Source organism: Gopherus flavomarginatus, chromosome 1, assembly GCF_025201925.1.
Source record: "Gopherus flavomarginatus isolate rGopFla2 chromosome 1, rGopFla2.mat.asm, whole genome shotgun sequence".
Taxonomy (NCBI): domain Eukaryota; kingdom Metazoa; phylum Chordata; order Testudines; family Testudinidae; genus Gopherus; species Gopherus flavomarginatus.
Window position 1 is genome coordinate 123,115,027 of NC_066617.1, and position 22,586 is coordinate 123,137,612.

At 40.4% G+C, this 22,586-nt stretch overlaps 2 protein-coding genes across 3 annotated transcripts in view; one reads left to right on the plus strand and one right to left on the minus strand.

The window, feature by feature from the left end:
• The window catches only part of PIK3C2G (phosphatidylinositol-4-phosphate 3-kinase catalytic subunit type 2 gamma), a 307,432-nt gene extending 294,713 nt beyond the window's left edge, over positions 1–12,719 (plus strand). For both annotated transcript variants that reach the window (XM_050967900.1, XM_050967911.1), the window contains one exon: positions 10,081–12,719. In XM_050967900.1, coding sequence (XP_050823857.1) covers positions 10,081–10,233 — 153 coding nt within the window. In that variant the 3' untranslated portion in view covers positions 10,234–12,719. The remainder of the gene's footprint in view (positions 1–10,080) is intronic.
• Positions 12,720–12,986: 267 nt separating this feature from the next.
• The window catches only part of PLCZ1 (phospholipase C zeta 1), a 135,449-nt gene continuing 125,849 nt past the window's right edge, over positions 12,987–22,586 (minus strand). Inside the window, 3 exon segments of the mRNA XM_050936347.1 lie at positions 12,987–14,231; positions 16,866–17,015; positions 20,082–20,214. Coding sequence (XP_050792304.1) covers positions 14,149–14,231; positions 16,866–17,015; positions 20,082–20,214 — 366 coding nt within the window. The 3' untranslated portion in view covers positions 12,987–14,148.

Here is a 22,586-nt window from a genome sequence, read left to right on the forward strand (position 1 = left end):
ACAAATGCCAGCTGCCTTATTTCGACGGCGGGTTGATGATGACATCATCAAATGGCTGGGCACATTGCGCATATGCTGAGAGAAGGAGGCATTGTGCCTCACTGAGGCACCATGTTGCCCAGTGTTCTGCAATAGAAAGGAGGAGTTGCTGTTATAGGCGCTGAGTTATATGGGCCTGTGGTGCCTGTGCTCCACCAATATTCAGGAACATGGGCCCAGCTCTACCAATGTTTGGGCTTATATTTTTAAAGCCATCCTGTCCATAGCATGAACCAGGGCAACTTCCCCGGGCCCCAGGCCCTGCACTTTCGGGGGCCCCATGCTTCATGGGGACACGAGGTCCAAGGTGGTCTGGGTGGTTAGCAGGGGGACTGGGACCGGCAGCAGCTCCATCCCACCTCTTCCCATCCCTTTCCCCCCAACTCCCACCCCTACTCTACCCCCATCCCGCCTCCATTCCACTCCTTTCTCCAAGGCCCCACCCCACCTCTTTCCGGCTTCCACCCCCTCTCCCAAGCAACACTGGGAACCAGCAGGGTGGAGAGGAGCAGGGCGGGTTATGGCCTGGTCAGTTGCTGCTGCTGCCGCCAGGCCCCCCACTACCTCTTCAGGCCTCCCTGGACCCTGCGTCCCCTTGAAGTGCAGGGCCCCCCAAAGAGTGGGACCTGAGGTAGTTGCGACGGTTCATCCTGTGGATGGGATGGCTCTGCTTGGACTAGTTCTGGGCACCACCAAAAATTGTACAGCTGTGAGCCAGTGCAGCTCCCTGACCACCACAAGGAGCTGTAATAACTTGTATCACTGCTGTAAGGTCTGCAGCGACCCTTCTCTAGTCTATGCCATCCATGTCCTGCCTCTGGAACACCCTTTTCCTCTCTTATGCTGGGAGTTATGAATGCAGCTGGTGCTTTCCAGTAGCAAATTACAGTGCAGGGAAATGCTCTATTGGCCACATGGCCATTTTAAGGTCACTAGTGGCCTTAGCAAAGTGGGAAATCTAAGCCATGATGATGAGAGCTGGAAGAATTTTGAAAGTCTGATTGTCTTTTCATTATTCACTTTATTGCACTTCGTTCGGTGTGCACAAACTGGAGAGGTGGCTTCGCTTTTGCCGAGCCAGTTTCACTTTCTAATTCTGATACACTGGCACAATGCTGTTGTGTTTGTGTTTTACAAACAGTGCAAGAGAAGGTATACATTTAAAATTGTTTTCACTGAGACAAAACAAAAAACCTCATGGAAACATGTATACACCGATATTGATTTTATATTAATATACACTCTTTTACACAAATCCAAGATTTGAAGCCTAAATCAACATGACAGTGTCCTTTTAAATATTATAAACCAATATACTATTCCTGAAGCATTTTCTTATCAATGAGAGAAGGAGAGACTGAAACACGGGAATTGATTACGAATGCAGCTTGTTTCTTGTTAGGCTGTCACTTGCCAGATTTTTAAATTCAAGAATACAATGCTTACATTTCATAATTAACCCCAGCATGTTCTCACAGTATCAAGGTAACTTCAAGGGTAAGTGTAAAACTGGAAGACTTTGTATTTTTCTAAAGGGATGTAACACAAGCTTGCTCACTTATTTTGAAGAGGTACAGCAGCATCATAACAATGATGATTCCAACTAACTATAAATTGCCCTACCTCGATTTGGGCTCAATCCTACAATTATTCTACTTTTTGCAACTTGTACTGTGTTGGCTTTGTATTATGTTTATTACATGACAGTCCCATTAAAATATATCAGTTACTGTACCAAATGCACATTTGGACACTGCTAGTGAGAAGTTTCTAGACTTTCACTGTAGGGGCTTGTCTACACAAACATTGAGTTCGTGGCAAGATGGGTTCTGAATCTGCCCTGCAGTAGCCTGTTGCAGACTAACTGTCCTTGGGGGTGCTGCTGACATGTATTAACAGTTTGTTAGTGTACTTTGATCTAGTCCTCTTTGAGACAGGCCTAGACCAAAGGTCACTAACTGTCAGTCAGGAGAGTCCACAGGGTTCATGGCAGGTTAGTTTGCACACCCTATTTTGCTGTAAACTAAATGATCATGTAGAGAAGTCCTAAGGATTTGTGTATGCCAAGAGTAAAATTTATACAGGCAGTTTTCAAAGGAAAGTTGTCATTTCTCTATTGTGCGGGTTTTTTAGATGGTTGGGTTTGGTTTGGTTGGTTGATTAGTTTTGGGTTATTTTTGTTTGTTTTTTTTTGTCTTGAACTGTTATGAAATCTTTTGGAAGTACCACTGAGAAGAAAATTAGACAGTTTTAAATAAATCCTTATATAGCATCTGTCTATCTTAGGGGTTTATACGGCTGCCAATTACCATATTATCTGAGTGCCTTCCAAAGAAAATCAATAGCAAAGTCCCTGGTGGACTTCATGGAGTTTCTGGCATTTCTCCTTGTTTGAGGTCAAAACTCTGCTTGGGGTAAGATTTGCGGGGCTTGGGGGAGGGATTATTTTTTGGTTGGTGTAGGGGTTTAGGGGTAGAAGTTGGTGTCAGCGTTGACACTCTCATTCTTATGGGACAGCTTTTATGAAGAGGAAGATTTTTCTAAAGAACGGTCAGATATTGGATTCCCCTGATTTCATCTAGAAGTTTGTTCCATAGGCAGATACCTCCACAGAGAATACTTTATCCCCAGCTCTCACATGCTTTCTCATGGACTTTGGGATCTGTATTATCCCAGAGGAATGCAACTGTCACAGTGGATCATATATAAAAATTTGGTCTTTTCATTCAGCTCGGGCTTGTCCTATTAATAGCTTTAAAATTTAGGACCAAGGCCTTATATTGGCATCAGAAACTGACTGAGTTTAAGTGAAGGGGCTTGAGTTTGGGCTTGATGTACTCATGGCAGCATAAGCCAGGGAGAAAGTAGGTAACTGCCTTCTTTGCCAGCTGGAGTCTGTGTATCATCTTGTCATATCCCTGGTCAAGTTCCCTCTTGTGGACGCTCTCCAGGCTGCTGTGTTTGGATTCCACATGGTGGATCTGTGTGCTTTTAAGCTTCCTTTTGTCTGGGTAGGCTCTGGTCTCTCTGGCATACTTCCTGGGCACAGACTTTGTTAGCCCTTCATGGAAGTGGGACTTTGCATTCTAGTTGGCCAGGCCCCAGAACCACCGCTGACCCCCACAAGATACCACAGTTGTTTAAGCACTTCCTTTCCCAGAGCTCCAACCATGTGGCTATTCTGGATTACCATTTACCTCTCCATGGACACAGAGACACAGGCTTTGCCAAAGGTTTTGTACACAGTTACCGTTTACTGTTGATAGCCCAAGAAATGTACAACTCTGGAGAAAAAAAACAGTAGAACACCTGTACACATTCCCTGCTTCAGTTTCCTCATTACTCTTGAATATTCTCTGTATTTAGCTCAGAGTCTTTTATGAAGTCTAGGATCCTTCTCCCCGCTTTAGGCTTTTACTCTGGAACATAGTCTCCTCTCCCTGCTGCAGCCAGATTTCTACCTCAGCCTCTGGTCTCTTCTTCCTTCTTTCTTTTCTCTCTCTCTCTCAAATGGCCAGGGAGAGACCCTTGCTCTTATAACCTACAATCCCCTTTGTCAGGTGACCCCCCTGAACAGCCTCATCAGGTAAACAAAGTCTCCCACCAGGTGATTCGTTGCTTAGTTATCTCCCCCGTGAAGTGCAGCCTTGAAAAACTTGTTTGCCTTCATGGTAGCCATCTCTTTGTCCAAGAGTTTTCCATTAGAATGGATGAGCACCAAGATTTAATGCACCTCCATTGTTAGCCCAGAGTCACTACCCTTTGGAATTTGAGTTCAGTGTGGAGGAAAAAGACAACAAAGAAGGCCAACATACCCCATATTCAAAATGGAGTTTGCAGTCTGACACTGATACACATACAGAATCCTCAATATTAGCCAGAAAGCATAAGCTATAGCCAGATTCTCCAAATCATCACAGAAAGAGCCTCTCCTCTGTGTGAAAGGGATGCAGTTTTCTAGCAAGCTGAAGATGAAAAAAGGACATTTTTAGATATTGATGCATTCAGACTGAGTGAGAAGTCAAACAGGCCCCTAAGGCTTCATACCATTTTGATAAATGGGGTCTGTATGCCTTCAGTAGAAGGTAGAGATAATGTCTGCGACAGTTCTTCAAAGCATTTCTCCTTTCCGATCAGCATTACTTTGATCTAGCCTAGGTTTGTCTTGAGCCAACTGCTTTTCCTTCTAGAGCTGATTTCATGTTGGCATTCTGACATTTTAGTAGTGTTGGTTGTTGCATCAATTGAGAATGAGATACATTCTTAAGTGTCATCAGCATACTTTTGGCATCTAAACCTACGGCATCTCACTGTCTCTCCCAGTGGTCTCATGTAGATCTTTGTAGAGAAGAGAGGATGCTATGGATCCCCGCAGGACCTTGCAGGTGAGGGTCTTTGGAGAGGAGGAACAGAGTTACTCATTACGACCCTCTGAGTTCTGCTGGAGATGAACTGTCATGTCGGCATGTTAGTAGTATCTTGTGGTACACTGTGTCAAAGGCTACAGAAGGTCCAGCAACATAAGCATGGAGATCTTTCCTGTGTCTAGGGCCATAAGAAGGCCCTCCTTTAATGCCACTAGAGCATTCTCTGTTTTGTGTCACAGTCTGACACTGATTCTACGGCATCAAGGCTAGTGGATGGTGCATATGTTGCCAGATCTTGGTGATTATTCTTTCTAGTTATTTTGCCAATGGTTTGGGAGGTTGGGGATAGGACAGCACTTGGAGGGATCTTCAAGGCCAAGTACTGGCTTTTGGGGGACTGGGTGAACAAGTATTTTTCTTGGAGTTCGGTAGGTGTGTTCTACTGAAGAAGGCATTTACTATTTCCCATATAGGGAGTATAACTGTTCTTCATTGGCTTTTACCAGCTATGAAGAGCATGGATCCATTTCACACGTTGTGGCTGTAATATTTTTCAGAACTCTTTATTTCACAGTATGCAAACAGTATATACTTTCTAACAATGTTGTTGATTTCACCAGTGACAGCTGTTTATTATGTGTGATGTGCAACAATTACATGTTCATGAAACTTAATTTTTTTTTTTTTGAGTGAAAAATGCTTCTTGAACAAGTTAGCTCAAAAAAAGAGAACTATAAAAGAGAGCACAGTGCTTTCTGGAAATAATCAGCATTCTAATTTTATTTTAGGCAGTTAATTTCTAACGTACTTGCTTGTTTCCTTTGTGGTGGCTGACGTTATTTCTGTTGTATTTTCCTGTTCCATGTTTTTAAGCAAAGAGTCTATTTAGAGTTGCTTCAGAATATGTCATCAGCACAGTGTTAACAGTTATTTTGGCTAATCATCAATACCATTTTAAAATATTAAAATAATCCTAGTGATTTTAGCATCTGTGCTCTTGTATGTGCTCTGATCTTATGATGAACAAAGTAATTATTAATAGTGAACCAACCATGTTTTACAGTTAGTGATTACCAGTCCTTCCAATTCCATATACTTATTACTATAATTAATAATTAGGTGTTGCCTCTGTCTGAGAGGCAAGTAAATACACAAAATCAACTTAGGGCAAGAGGTCCTAATTTTTATTAACATAATTAACAGTGTCTTGGACTGACAGAAGACAGTATCTAAAGGTCTAGCAGTTTCCCCCTAATTAGTATGCTAACAGGCCCCACACGTTGTGATGAGGAGGACACTAATGTGTCACAATTAGAACTGAGCAAAGAACTGATTTTTCAATTTGTTGGCAGTTCTGTAAAAACGAAATAAAATTCATTTCGAGACAAACCAAAACTGATTTTTTTTCCAGCATTTTCAGGTAATCAAAAAAGTCAGTTTCATTTCAGGTATTTTTTTAATGCAGGCAAAGGAAATGAAGGGCTAGATTCACAAAAACAGAGCAGGGCCTCATCTGGACTACTGTGTCCAGTTGTGGGTCCCACACTACAAGAAGGATGTGGAAAAAATTGGAAAGAGTCTAGCAAAGGGAAACAAAAATGATTAGGGGCTAGAACACATGACTTATGAGGAGAGGCTGAGGGAACTGGGATTGTTTAGTCTGCAGAAGAGAAGAATGAGGGGAAATTTGATAGCTGCTTTCAACTACCTGAAACGGGGTTCCAAAGAGGATGGATCCAGACTGTTCTCAGTGGTAGCAGATGACAGAACAAGGAGTAATGGTCTCAAGTTGCTGTGGGGGAGGATTAGATTGGATATTAGGAAAAACTTTTTCACTAGAAGGGTGGTGAAGCACTGGAATGGGTTACCTAAGGAGGTGGTGGAATCTCCTTCCTTAGAGGTTGTTAAGGTCAGGCTTGACAAAGCCCTGGCTGGGATGATTTAGTTGGGGATTGGTCCTGCTTTGAGCAGGGGGTTGGACTAGATGACTTCCTGAGGTCCCTTCCAACCCTGATATTCTGTGATTCTATGGTGCTGTCCTGTTTAGACCATATGTCCCGGTGGTTTGGGCACTCACTGGTCATGTGTGATAAACCCAGTTTAAATCCCTATTCTGGAGCAGGAACTGGAAGCCAGCAATTCTCCTCCTCCCATGTAAGTGCTCTAACCAGCAAACTATAGCCTAATTTTGGAAGGAAGTGGGTTTCAATCTCTCCTGTCGAACTGCTTTATATAAAATTCTCATAGTTGTGAGCCAGTATAAAGCAGTCAGAATGACTCTAGTGCCCAGTAGCCAGGGCATTCACTTAGAAGGCGGGAAACCTAGGTTCAAGTCCCTGTTCCAGACTCTGGATTTAAACCAGGTATCCCATATTCCATGTGAGTGCCCAAACCACTGACATAAGGGGGATATTACCACCCTACCTTTATTTTTGTGACTCTTGCCCTTCATTTCCAGCTGGAGGTTCTAACCAGTTGGGAGTGTGTGGGGGGTCCTCCTTCTAAGATTTTGTGAGTGGTGCCTTACTCCCCCCAATTCAAAAAAAAAAATCTGATTATTTGAAAGTTGTTTGTTTTAACATTTGTGAGATTTTTTTTCTTCATTTTTTTTAATTCAACCAAAACAGTTATTTAAAATTTACATGAATTTGCTAAATGTTTTGGTAAATCCAAATCTGAAATTTTCAGCAAAAAAAAAAAAAGTCAAACAATTTTGCCCAGCTCTAGTTCCAGTTCATCTTGGTTTGAAAATTTGGTCCTAACTGACTTACCTAAAGCTACAAAGCAAGTCACCAACAGAGTCAGGAATAGATCCCCCAGAATAAAGAATCCTGTTTCTCATGCTGTGATTTAACCAGGAGGTACACAAATTATTTTATAAATATTTACCTTAAACTTTCTTTGTCACAGCTTAACTTCATTACTACTAGTCCATTCTTCTCTCAGTAGTAATTATAACTAATCCTTGTTGTCTTTATATAATCCTTGCACATGTATGCTATCCCTATGGGATTTTTGTACATGGAATTAGCCTTCTCTTAATCACTCCACAATGGACCTCACCTGTATTTCCTAAACTTGTTAAAATATTTTTTGTTGCACTCTCCTGAATTCTCTCATTCCTTTTTCAGAATAAGGTATCAAAAACTGAATGTAGTATTCCAAGTGAAGCCTATCCCTGAGCTGAGTAGGCCTAGCCTTGTGTCTATGTGATACTTCTGTTATTAATAATAATTTATAAAACGCATTCAGCCCTTCGATGATCATGAAATGATAAATTTCATGACTCTACGGAAGGGAGGACTGAGAATGTATTTCAAAAAAAGCAGACATTAACAAATTCAGAGAACTGGAAAGTAAAGTGCCATGGGAAGAAAATCTAAGGGAAAAAGGTGGTCAGGAGAGCTGGCAGTTTTCAAGTAGAGCATATTAAAGTCATGACTGAAAACTATCCTGACACAAAAGAAAGACAGAAAGAATAGCAGGAGGCCAATATGCTCCATGAGGCACCCTTTAATTACCTGAAATTCTGAAATGAATCCTACAAAAAGTGGAAACATGGATGAATTGCTAAGGAGGAGTACACATGAAGAGTATAAGCATGTAGGGATAAAATCAGAAAGGCTAAGGCACAAAATGAGTTACACGTAGCCAGGGACATAAAAGGCAATATGAAGAGGTTCTTTAAATACCTTAGGATCAAGAAAAAGAAGACAGAAGGTGTAGGTCCTCTAACTTAGTCGGGAAGGAGAGCTAATAACAGCTAACATCAAGAAGGTTGTGGAGCCTACTTTGCTTCTGTCTTTATCAATGTGACCAGGTACTCAAGGAGGAAGGAACACAAGCCAAAATAGGGAAAGACCAGGTTAAAGAATATTTAGATAAGTTAAATGTATTCAAGTTGGCAGGGCCTGATGAATTTCATCCCAGAGTATATAAGGAACAAGCAGGAGCAATCTTGAAACTGCTAGCAATTATCTTAGAGAATTTATAGAGAATAACTGAGGTCCCAAAGGACTGGAGAAGGGCAAACATAGTACCTATCTTTAAAAAGGGAACAAAAAGGAACTGGGAAGTTAATTATAGACCAGTCAGCCTAACTTTGATATCTGGAAAGATACTGGAACAAAGTATTAAGCACTCAGTTCATAAGCACCTAGAGGATAATAGGGTTATAAGTAGTAGCCAACGTGAACAAATCATGACAAACCACCCTAATTTCCTTCTTTGATGGGGTAATCAGCCTAGTGGAGAAGGATGACGCAGCAGGCATGATAAGGCTTTTCTTATAGTCTCACATTACATTCTCATAAGCAAACTAGAGAAATGTGGCCTACATGAAATTACTATAAAGTGGGTATATAACTGATTGAAAGACCCTACTCAGGAGTAGCAGACTATGGTTTGCTGTCAAACTGGGAAGGTGTCTGCACTGGGGTTCTGCAGGCATTAGTCCTGGGTCTAGTACTATTCAATGTTTTCATTAATGACTTGGATAATGAGGTAAATAGTATGCTTATTCAATTTCCTGATGACACCAAGATGGGAAGGGTTGCAAGCACTTTGGAAGAAAGGATTAGAATTCAAAACAACCTTGACAAATTGGAGATTTGATCTGAAATCAACAAGAGAACATTCAATAAAGACAAATGCCAAGTACTGCTCTTAGGAGGGAAATATCAAATGCAAAATTACAATATGGATAGGTGGTGATACTGCTAGAAAGGATTTGGGGTTTATAGTGGATCACAATTTGAATATGAGTCAACAATGTGATGCAGTTGCGAAAAAGGCTATCATTCTGAGGTGTATTAACAGACGTGTCATATGTAAGATGTGGGTGGTAATTCTCCTGCCCTACTCAGCACTGGTGAGGTCTCATCTGGAGTACTGTGTCCACTGTGACTGAGGGCATAACACTTTAGAAAAGATATGAATAAACTGAAGAGATTTCATTGGAAAGCAACAAAAATGTCCACTTAAGGTAGGACAAGAAGTGTTGATCTTAATCTGCCGCAAGGGAGATTTAGTTTAGATATTAGGGAAACTTTCTAGTTATAAGGGAAGTTAAGTACTGGAATAGATTACCCAGGGAGGTTGTGCAATCCCTGTCACTGGAGGTTTTTAAGAACAAGCTGGACAAGCTCCTGTAAGGTTCTCTCTCAGAGCCAGGGGCTGGACTCGATGACCTCTCAAAGTCCCTTCCAGCCCTATATTTCTATGATTCTACAAAAAAAAAAAAAGGTGCTGTGTAAGTTCTTACATTAAAGAAGACTTGCAACACCCCAATGATATAAGTTAGCCTTTTAATAGTACAAGATGCATTATAGTCTGCACCAGGATTGCCAGGATCATCTTTTTTAAAATTAGATGGTATAGGTAAAAAGCATCACACAGATATAAATAACCTTACTTAACCTAAATTTTCCAAATGGATGGTGTTTTAGCCCTGTCATCCCCACTAACTTTTATCACTCTGAGAACTAATACATTCATTTTGAGTTCTTAATCCTTCCCTCCTCAGAACAAAAAGAACTTGCTGGCAGTTTGTCAGTTACTTTAAGCATTAATAGTAATCTTTAGGTGTAAGTGATACATAACCAAAAAAAAGTGCTTTTGGTATAAAATATTCAGTTTTCTTATACTTTATCTGCTTTCCCATATATGATTGCAGGTAGTATACGATGCAGTGACCGAACTCCAAGGACGTGTGTTACAGCTTATTGTGAAAAGCAAAGGAACATTTGTGGGAGCTATCAACATTCAGCTGAACAGTGTCCCATTAAATGAAGAAAAGTGGTACCCATTGGGGAACAGTATAATTTGAACATTTCTTTAGATAACTGAAATATTCATTTATTAATATTTCTTTTTCCCCTTTCTCATGGGCCATTTTGGCACATTAGCCGAAATATTTGCCTTTGAGAATATAACATGCAGTAAACCGCTAACCATATATACATTGAACTACTAATCACAAGAAAATTATCTCTTTTTCATGATCCGTTGCCATTTAGCTGTCTTCATAGGATTACTACCTTTACTTGCAACAAGTTCCCATTAGCCTGGGTGTAAAAAGGCTTGCAGCCTGCAATTTCAGTTATCTTGGATAACATTTCTTACGGCAACAAGCAAGATTTTTGCTCCTGCTGATCACTATTATTTGTATACGGCTAGATGTGTTTTATGTATCCCTAAACCTTTGATGCTGGAGCCTTATGCAAAGCCCATTTAAGGCCATGGCTACACTGGCACTTTACAGCGCTGCAACTTTCGAGCTCAGGGGTGTGAAAAAACACCCCCCTGAGTGCTGCAAGATACAGCGCTGTAAAGCCTCAGTGTAAACAGTGCCGCAGTGCTGGGAGCACGGCTCCCAGTGCTGCAAGCTACACCCGTAGAGGATGTGGAGTACGTGCAGCACTGGGAGAGCTCTCTCCCAGCACTGGCGCTGCGACCACACTTGAAACTTCAAAGCGCTGCTGCGGCAGCGCTTTGAAGTGCAAGTGTAGCCAAGCCCTAAGTCAATCGTAGTTTCCCAATGACTTAAATGGGCTTTGGATCAGACTAAGCTTATTGGGCTGAATTCACTCTACTTGATGTCTGTGTAGTTATATCAGTTTTAAATATGGCCCAGTTAGTATGATCGCATGTTCACCTGATAGCCAGTTTGTATTTAAAACTTCGAGCACATTTCACATTTAATTCTTGCTCATTTCACATTTAAAATGTAATTATATGTGCAGAATTTAAAATCTGAACATTTAAAAGAATTTAAAACTATACTGTACTTTAGTTATAGTGTATACCATATATTTTTAAGTTTTAACTTGCTGATGTAATGTGACTTTGTAACTTTAAGATCTGGGGCAAGATGTTTCATTTCCCTGGGTTTATTCTGGAAAAATATTTGGAAATAAATAAATTCTGGAAAAATATTTGACAATAGACAAATGTTATAAGTTAGAGTTTGACAAATATTTAAATCCAGTGCTCCACGTAGACTTTTAAACATTTCCAAAAATCAGATGTAAATGACTAATATATTTGAACCATCACACAGCAAGTAAAGGAAACATACAATAAATAGTTACTCTGCTAAAAGGTTAAATTAAGTAAGATCATATTATAAGACATCTTTGTTCATTAGTGTTACCCCCATTGCATGTTCATGATACAACAGGGAACGAGACAATACATACACAGCCTCCAATCTTGTAAAGCCTTATACACATGCTTAACTTCATGCATATGAGTCATCCCATTGAGTTCAGTGGGACTGGTTCACGAGCTCAGTCCTTGAAGGTGCTTTTGCCCATTCCAGTGAAACACTTAAGCACATGTTAATTCCCATTAGACTCACTGAATTCCATTAACATCAGTTGCACATATGAGCCCCATATGCATACGTTTAGGCACTTACATACTGGTATGTCTTTCCAGAGGCAGGGTCACAGGCTCGTAAAAAAAAATATTGATTCATGATGTAAACATTAATATTATAACCTGTATTTGGCTAGAGTTGAGATTTCTCCTGCAAGTTGAAAAAGTGGCCGACAGTGTGATATACTGCCCAGAGTTGTAGGGGATTCCTTTTTTCCACCCAAAGGATAATAGTTTTAAGACACACAAATCAGGCTTAAGCAGCTTATGATATATAAACCTGTTGAAGTTGCAGTATGAGTGTCATTTAAGAATATCATGAATCCAAATAAACCGGCATTCTTCTCATATGCAAACAGATTGGTTATGTCAGCTCTTGGAACGGAGCCACCATATTTCCTGGGGAAATTAAACTTGTCAGTAAGGAGAGAGAACCTGCTTGCGTAAAAACATGAACATGCCTCCTCAGTGCTGAAGAAAAAACATAAAATATTTACCATATGAAAAAGATATTGTCTATGATACAAATATAAACAGTGCAAGGATCAACAAGGCCAAAATTTTAGATTATAGGTATTCTAAGATAAAGAAGCAAGTGACTTACCTCTCAAAAAATGCAGAAGACAGATCATATCCAGCTTTGAGTTATCAAATTACCTGACCCTAAAGTTCAGTATGGATTTCAGATTCTTCTCAGTTTACTGTCTTGTTTTCTTTAGTTTGCTTTTAATGTAAATATATGTTTGCAATTTTCCAATAGTGTTATTTCCTGTAACATTTTCAAATCTTTGCCTGTGGTATGTGTACGGGAGAGTATAATTTTCCATATTAGAGAGAGACACATTTTGTGTATGGGGATATATTAATAAAAATAACGTTTAAAATGACAATAAAAATAAAATCTAACTATGAAGATAAGCCAGGGATCAGCAACCTTTGGCACATGGCATGCCAGGGTAAGCCCCCTGGTGGGCCAAGGCCAGTTTGTTTACCTGCCATGCCCACAAGTTTGGCCGATCGTGGCTCCCGCTGGCCGCAGCTCACCGCTCCAGGCCAATGGGGGCTGTGGGAAGTGGTGCAGGCCAAGGGATGTGCTGGCCGCCACTTCCCACAGCCCCCATTGGCCTGAAATGGTGAGCCATGGCCAGTGGGAGCTGCGATTGGCCGAACCTGCAGACGCGGCAAGTAAACAAATCGGCTCTGGCTCACCAGGGGTCTTACCCTTTCGGGCCACAGGCCAAAGGTTGCAGATCCTTGAGATAAGCATTGATACAAATATCTTAAGTAAGAAATGTGCCATTGTAAAACAGGTTGGTAAGTTATTGAGGCTTGAACCTGAAACCTTCAATGAGTGCTGTAGATCCACGTGTCCATGTGGAGCTCGTTGCACAAAAGCAATTTTATAAGATGAGTGGGAGAACACTGGCTCCTGATGGGAGGGCAAAGGCTATGCTGGCAAAGATGGTGCCAACAGCAGTATCTGGCAGGTGGTTAGTGTTTTGAGATCCTGGTATCAGCAGAACTGAATATTGTCCAGGTTACCACTCTTGAGCTTTTATCATTTTACAGTGGACATTGATGAGCTATAGCTCAATCAAAAATTGACTCATTATGGATTTAAAGGGTAAATTATGTTTTGTTTGTATGTGTATGTATGTTTCCGGTTTTCTTTTTTTTGAACAGATTAATATATAGTAGGAAAAAGTTTCTCAGTGCAAATTAAAAAGACCACTCAATTTTGCACCAGTTTCTCCTCCCTTGGTTTTCACATCTCAACTGCTAGAACAGGGCCTCATCCTCCCTGATTGAACTAACCTCATTATCTCTAGCTTGCTTGCATATATATATACCTGCCCCTGGATATTTCCACTACATGCATCTGACGAAGTGGGTATTCACCCACGAAAGCTCATGCTCTAATATGTCTGTTAGTCTATAAGGTGCCACAGGACTCTGCTGCTTTTACAGATTGAGACTAACACTGCTACCCCTCTGATACTCAATTTTGCACATAATTTTGGTGCTTTTGGAAGTCTGAGACCATAAATATTAAAATACTACTTCCTTATTATTTAATAATTCATTACTATTTTGCTATTAGTTGCAAATAACCATATATTAAAATATTGATTGGATTCAAGAAAATCTACTGCAAAAGTCAACCATGTATGAGTTCTTCTAAATTACTTCAGGGCCCAATTCTACAGCCTTTATTCATGTTAAATAGCCTTTAGCCACACAAGTGTTGCAGGTGCTCAGCACCTCTGAAAATCAGGCCACACACTAAACTGTTGTTTGCAAGCTACATGATGATTGCTTTATTGAGGAGCGTGCCAGTTCAGGAGTACTGCTAATGTCATCATTAATAGTACCAAATATACACAAAGAGTGATGCAGGATCAAGTCTGTCACCAAGTTTGGAAAACAGAGGAACATGACGATAACCTGTAAATGTAATAACAGTAAATTAATTTATTAAATACAAATGTAGAATTTATGTGGGTTAACTGATGCAACGAAAGTGGCCATATTTACTGTACAAATGAAACGTAATTTATAGTTATCTAAATAAATCCTTTAATTAAAGTAAGCCAAAATGATACATAGAGTAACACGCATTACTACAGTAGTTCTCTAACATTTCTAACATTTTAATTCTCCTGGCATTCAGTGGTGATAAACACAGGTAGTGTTAATATAGTGTCAAAGCCTCCACTGATACATAAGTTGTGATTTACACTATCCTGCAGACTTATGCTACAGGACTGGCAAGGATTTCGAAAGGATATTCTTGGTATCCGGAATATGTGCTGCACATATTGCTTTTAGAACACCTCCTATTGATTAACCAGTGAAGGAAGAATGACAATGTTCTTGCTGCAGTGGTAGTGAGCTAACAAAAGAGAGGTGGGAGGCAGAAGTGGAAGGCTTCCTACCACCCCGGGCCACTTAAATCCTGTTAAAAATGGGCTTTTTGGCAACCCGAAAATTTCTACAAAGAAACTTACCCAAACTGATGTTTGACAACCCTTACTAAGCGCCAATGTTTATTTGACTGCATTTTCCATATACAAAGCAAATTTAGAACAGTTTTCTTGCAGTTTCACAAAATAATATGTACATTCAAATGGAAGAGAGAGAGACAAAGGAATAGGTGTGCAGATTTAGCTTGTAGAATGGTAAGTATTCTGTAATAACAATGTCTGTTTTTCTCATATCTCCTTTTTTCCCAGCCCATGAAAAGAATCCATAAACAGCTTTATAACTTACTACCCAGGAAGAAGAAAATGTGTGTGTGTGGGGAGGACTGTTAGGACTGGTATAAAAGCAATAAGTTGCCCACTGCCAGCTCAGTGTTTTCCAGACTTACACAGTCCAGGTAACATTTTTAAGAGTGCCTAAGTCACATTTTCAAAAGTCCCATGATTTAGGGCTTGTCTACACTGCCACTTATGTGAATGTAACTTATGTTGCTCAGGGGTGTGGAAAAAGCCTCCCACCCTGAACGATGCAAGTTACAGTGACTTTAAGTGGTATCCACACCATGCTATGTCATTGGGAGAGGTTGAATAATTATGCCGACAGGAAAGCACTCTCCCACTGGCATAGCATGTCTTCACCAGACGCACTATAACAGCACAGTTGCATCGATGCAGCTGTGCCAATGTAGTGCAGTAGTGTAGCCTAGCCCTTAGACTCATAAGTGCCTAAATCACTTTTGAAAATGGATCCTAGGTTCTTGAGTAACTAAAGCACTTTTACCTCTTTCTCTCTTTTCCAAAAAGTGGGCTGAGATCACCTGATAGTCTTGAGATATGAATTGTCCCTAACTTCAGAACTAACTCTCAAAGCTCAAGCTTATCCTTTAGAGAGAACTGCAAGGCTTATTGTTTTGGGCAAGTTTAATGATGATGTAAAGCACGGTCTTTTCTACTTTGTTCACTTTTCTGTTTATGCTAATTTTTTTTCCCAGACGTCATGGAACTGGGAAGGCTACACATGTAAATGAATAAAGTTAATCAGCATATTGAATTGCCTACTTTTGCCCTGAACTCTGCTATCAAGAAAATGACTCTGTGTTCTCGATGTTTAAAGCTACGTTGACATTTTAGCTGTTCTGTAAGAAGGATTTCTGGCAACCAGAAGTTTTCTGTGCGTTTTTATAGCCACAGAAAAGTTTAAACCCCTTAAACAATTATATCAGTTCATCTAGGAGAGTGTATTAATCTGGGTTCTCAAAGGCCCTATAGCTCCTTCCCTACGTTCCTTAAAAATCATTTAACAAGAGGGATCACTGCATCTTCAACAGAGAGTATTGAGACATTGGAAGATGACATCTATAGGGAAGCAAAGTGCAGCAGGTGAATCTGGACACCTTTATTCACCAGTACAAGTTGGTTCTGTACTTGTCAGAAGTTATTCTGGAAATCAAATACAGTACGCAGCCAGTCTACGTAAGCCACTCTCCTCCCAGCATAGTGGCTTCTACATCAGCTATTCATTTGAATTCTATTCATCGGAAGGAATCAAGAAGATGTACTAGTAAAAGAAGGGGAAATTATCAGTAATTACACTTTTCTATTTCCCCCATTTTATTTCTGTCTTTGTCCATTGTGAAAAAATTGCAGAAAGAGTTCGCTTGATTCTTTATCTTTATTGCCTACCTCTCTTTTGTTTTTTTCAGGTTCTGGACTGAATAAAACATGGGCAATCTGGTGCCTTTATACTGGTCCTGACTGACTGTTCTTTTCACCTTCTTGCTTCCTAACAGCTGGAGCTATAACACACTCTGAAAGCATTCTGTTTATAATGTGATCCAAGTAATAGTGCAATAAATACAACTACCAATAAGTAATATTTCCTTCAGTAGTGTAGGTTGGCAGTCACATAGAATCTAATCATCATAGCACAATGACCAAAAATGTGATGAATGCACTGCATCTGTTGCACCTAATACAAAGTTTATGGTGTGTAATAAACCTAATGAATACAACAGGCTAATAGTGAAAGCTTATGCTTTTGTAGATTTTTGCTCAGTGGTTCAGTATGTAGTTTGCTTTTGGAGGAAGTATTAACTACCTTTATTCATACACAGCAGTGGTAAAGTGTATTGGCCCAGGAACTCATTTGCAGCTAGCGATATCTGATCTTCCACAGAAAAGCGTACTAATGCCAGTTCTGGAACTTGAATATTAAAAGTAAAAGTTTCATTCCACCTAGGACACAAAGCTGGGGTGGGGGGCAGAGAGAGAGATAGAAAATAATTGTAATACAAACAACATTCTGTACACACATCGACAGATTGAAAAATAATGCGATTGAGAAATTGTAATTAATTTATGAGCTATGCTTTCTACAACTGCAGACAGTGCAGAACCTCCTTTTGTGCCTGATTCTGTGCCCATTTAACTCAGTACCAGAACTGCTACTGACTGCACTGGTACAGGCTCACAACTTTCATGTGGCTTCAGGAGTAAAGACAACCAAAAAGTAGTTCTCATTTTTTGCAATGTTGAGTCAACCTAGATAAGTCCATCTCTATAGGTGGAGTGAGTTTTAAACATGACAGGACTAGGCGCTCTGGGTACTTTATACACATTTGTCATGCATTACCTACACACTGAGTAATTCAAACCACAAGACTGAGCACCTCTTTTTGAAGAGAACAAAAAGGGATTATGACTGACTCAGAGGTTGTGGTCAAATAAAATTTGTTATAGCCCTAGTAATCTCAAGATTGTGCCAGCGTGCCTCTTTTACTGCTTTGGGATTGAGGCAGATGCTAGATGAACTATGGTAGAAAGGAAATAAATGGGCATAGAATGAGGACTGTCTTGTTTTGATTAATAAACTTATAGGGAGAAACAGAAATTAGTGGTCATTTATCCCATCATCCTTACCTAGGTTATGTTTACTATGAAAGCCCCTTCTAGAAAAAGAGATAAAGGGAAATGGAATGCAGAGGTTCAAAAGGAAGGGGACCACAGAGAACCTTTAGACTGTGACACCAGGGGAGAGGACCTGCAATGACACAGGTAGGAGAATGCTTGAAGCAAATGAGAAATTATTTCCCCCAAAATGGCACTTGGACCCTCAAGCAGTTAAGGGAACCCTCCTAAGTTAAAGGATGGAATGGACTGATGATTCCTTCACATAAATGGCTTTATCTGTCCACTAATCAGTAAAGACCACCAGTCCCTTGTAGTATGTGATGGAGGTTCTTTTCTTAATGGAAGAGAGAAGAACTTTCTTGACCACCTAAGAAATTTCATTCTCCCTTAACATGGTATTCTGCTCAAGCTGGCCGAGGCTCAGATAAAGAAATTGTCTTTGTCACAGAATATCTTTTATGAGAGAAAAAAGAGTTTTTAACTCTCTGCATAGTCTCAGCTTATCATGATACCACGGGCTACTGGGCCAGGCCAGAGCAATGAGCATGACTACCCTTAATCTTGACTTAGTTTCTTTGGTATCACACAATGGTGGTAGAGGAGGCAAGATGTCTGAAAAACTGAAGTGCTGGGGTAATAAGGAAACACTAATTCATATATGTCCTGGGTCTCCTGTGGATTCATTTTGCCTCCTCCACTTATTCCTTCAAACTTTTCCATCTGCATCAGAATACATGCACACAAACACAGACATGCTGTAGAGCCAGGCCAGGATGGAGGATGGTCACTGGAGTTGCACTGATCTATACCAGTTGATGAACTATCTCAAGAAAACCAGGATGATCCTGCCAAGGTGACCTGCATCTGATCTGATATTTCACCACAGATGGTGAAGATGGATTTTTGGTCTTTCCTTTCCCTATCCTTTGACACAGGTTTGCTGACTTCGTCTTCTCAGTTATGGTATGAAAGAGAAATAAACTAAGGGTGATGGAAAAACAAACCAGAAATGTCAGAGGCTGGCTTTGCTTCCTCTCTGTAATGAGCCAGAAAGTTTTTCACAGGGGTGGGGAGCAAGGGAGGGAAAGAGGAGAGAAAGAAGTGTACTGGCTGAAGGGTACAAAATGGTAAAATCGTATGTCCTGGCTGGGTTCCTACTCTGAAGAGCCACATGCCTTCAGCATGTTGATTTGTATGCTGAAAGGGGGGATGACTGACATGCTATAAGCAGTAGCATGCTGCTTTACCCATGAGACATTGAGGCATGGATGTTTACCTGGCTTAAAGCCTTCCGAGTTTCAGCAACCTAATTCTATGGGGCACAACCTAGTCAAAAGACTACCATAATAAAACTTTGTCTTGCGTGGTTCAAGGAGCCATTCTGATTACCTCTTAAAACAACAATGAATTGAAGCTATTCACTTCACTCTAGAGTCTAAAGACTCAGTGGCTCCCAGAAAAAAGTTCTTAACTGATATTCAACACCAAAGACACCACAATAGATTACGAAGCGTAGATAAGGTCCAGCTTTGTAAGAAGGTTCTGCACCAACACCACATATTAATGTGCTTTAAAAACCCAGTGTTATGGTGCATGAAGAATGGATGCTGCTTCTAACAAAGGACCTGTAGTAAATGAACAAACCCTGGTTTTCAGGTCTCCCTTGATGGCACCTGCCTTGTGCTGATCAACAAGGACCATTTCTGCACCAAGACAATGTTGCTTAAGCTGCTCCAGATGATGTCTGTAGCACACTGCCACTTGGGTTTTGTGGTGACACACTTGCTGATCCCACCCCTAATGAGCTCCGAAGCATTGTAATGGTATGCATCAAGGAACTGATATGCACTGCCCTCTGAATATAGAGTTGGCATTGCCGGGATGGTCTCCTGATGCAGTTCTGTACCAGTGCTCCTCATCTTGATTCAGGCCTGCCTGCATTGAGGAACTACACTCTCACAGGCAGAGGTGGTCCCTCTATGTCAGGGCAGGTTGAGGCACAATAGTGAGATAGGGCAAGGGAAGCGGCCCATGTTTTACCTGTTGTATGTGTAAACAGACAACTTCAGTCTCTATGACTGACAATCCCTCATTTTTCATACAAGCATTATGGTAACAAAGTTAGTTTTTTTAAAAAGCTGAAAAAATTCTAGTCTCAAATTCTGCAGATTTAGTTTACTGTCTTCAGATTAATCTTGTTAGGACGCAGCTTGTCATGCTTGTTATACTGTTATTTTTGTTGACCAGTCTTTACACCTAGTGCCCACTTTTGCTCTTCGTCTATGCAGCACAGCTTTTTGCTATGGAGTAAATTACTGGAGAACCAACTTCTATATGCTATTAAGCTAGTCTTTGTGAAACATTATTGAAGTCATGTACAATCAATAGAATATGTTCCGCTTACCATTGCTTTTTATGACACAAGTCTGTTGTTTTACTTGATCTTCTGGCACACCATGAATTTCTATCTGGACTAAAGGATCAGCTTTATTAGTCCTGGAGAGGTTACTAGGTGGTAACTGATAACCACTAATAAGCTGCATAAATGAAAATGACACATAAGACCTCATTTGGGCTTGAAAATGTAATTTATTATAGTAATTTTAACATTAAACTGTACATTCAACAATTGCTCAGTGCAGTCTAGCATATAAAGTGGAAGCTACATAAGAAATGTTTCTAAAGAATAATACCAGCTGAACTGTAATTGAGACTACCGTGCTTCGAACGTAATTCTATCTCTGGCTAATTTGATTCTCAGTTTAATTATCTTAAAACCTTTGCAGTTAAATAATATTTTTGGAAAATAACTTACTTCTGTGTCTTGTTTTTTACCAAAGTCTGACCACTTTAAGCAGATTCTATTCAATCATTAGCTACAGAAAGTTGCTGTTTAATCAATGAAGGCAGGCTTATGTGAATTCTCTTTTGTGGGTTTGCCATCAAATTCATGGAACCGCTACCCAGGATGTGTCCACTGGGGCTGCACAAGTGTCCCCTAGTGACATCAGCATATAAGAGAGAGTAGCCCCTAACCACTTCAGTTCCTTTGCCTCTGCAATGAAGTGTTAGTAACCTCTCTGTGTGTCCTGTTTGCTTTTAGATACCCTTAGGTCCCTATTGGTCATTATAGACTCGTAGACTGTAAAGCCAGAAGGAACCATCACCAAGTTTGAACTCCTGCACATCACAGGCCACAGAATCTCACTCACCAACCCCTCTAATAGACCCATAATCTCTGGCTGAGCTATTGGAGTTCTCAAATCATGATTTAAAGACTTCAGGTTACAGAGAATACGACATTTATTCTAGTTCAAAAAAAAATCTCAAGCCCTCTGCCATTCTGATCTGGGGAACCATCCTTCCAAACCACAAATATGGCAATCAGTTAGACCTTGAGCATACGGGTGAGACACACTAGCCATACACCTGGGAAAGACTTCGCTGTAGAAATTCAGAGCCCTCCCTATCTAGCATCCCATATCCAGCCACTGGTGATATTTGCTAATAGCAGTCACCGATGAGCCATATAATATTGTTGGCAACCTCATCATAACATCCCCTCCATAAACTTATCAAGCTCAGTCTTGAAACAAAGTAGGTTATTTTACCCCCACTACTCCTCTTGTAAAGCTGTTACAGAACTTCACTCCTCTGGTGGTTAGAAACCATTCACTAATTTCAAGCCTAACCTTGTTGATGGTGAGTTTATATCCATTTATTCTTGAACCAACATTAGGGCTTAACTTAAATAACTCCTCTCCTTCCCCGGTGTTTACCCTCTGACATATTTATAGAGAGCAGTCATAACTCCCCTCAGCCTTTGTTTGATTCAGCTAAGCTCCTTAAGTCTCCGCTTGTAAGGGAGGTTCTCCATTCCTCCGATCATCCTAATTAGGTTTGCCAACTTTCTAATTGCAGAAAACTAAACACCCCTTCCCCATCCCACTCCCAAGACCCTGACCCCACCCCACCTTTCCTTGAGCCCCGTACCCCACCCCCTGGCCATTGTGCACCCTTCCCCACCCTCACATTTTCACTGCAGGGTCCAAGGGGCACCAGGAGAAAGCCAGGAGCTGCAACAGTTTGAACATGGGCAATGGAATGTGTGATTCAAATAACCTTCACCTCCCTAGGGAGAGATTTTAAACACTATTGTCAAATTAATTGCCCTCCAAAGAGTCCCACTCACTCACAATGAGCAAGACTAAAGAAACTATTGCAGGAGCTTGATTTTTTTGCCTGCACCCAACCGTCCTGGTAGGGGCTGCAGTAGTGCTATAGCCACTGACTGACTCCTTCCCTACCTGACAATGAACTATACAGCAGAGAGAAAAGTTATACTGTTCCATGGTTAATGACTAGATAAATTATTTAAATGTATGCTTCAATAGACAATACATGTTAACATTGCCTGAAACTTGAGTTTAAATATATCACCTTAATATTACATTGACGTTATTTTATGAGTTCATTATAGCTCTTTACTGTTAAGAAGGTGGGGGTAAATAAAATGTAATTCATGCTGCAGAAACTGTCCTCTCCCTATTTTACCATCCTGCTAACCAATAGATTTTTCTAATGTTCTTCATTTCACGTGTTTTCACCTGTACTGTGTCCCAGATTTGTCCCAAAGCAGGTTGAGAGGAAATATGCTAGAATGTCACACACAGCGTGACCACCCATCCTTCGTTCGGTGCCCAATGTTCCACATTACACATCAAATATTGTCTTGTATACATCAATAATCATGCAAAAGAGTGTACACTGTAATATGTGTTATGAGTATGTGTTACAAATAAAACATTGGGGACGTGCCCTTACAAATCAACTTTCACCTATAATTTCCAAATTGTCCTTTATTTGATACATAAAGGGGCCGTATATGGGAGTGAGGGAAATTACCATA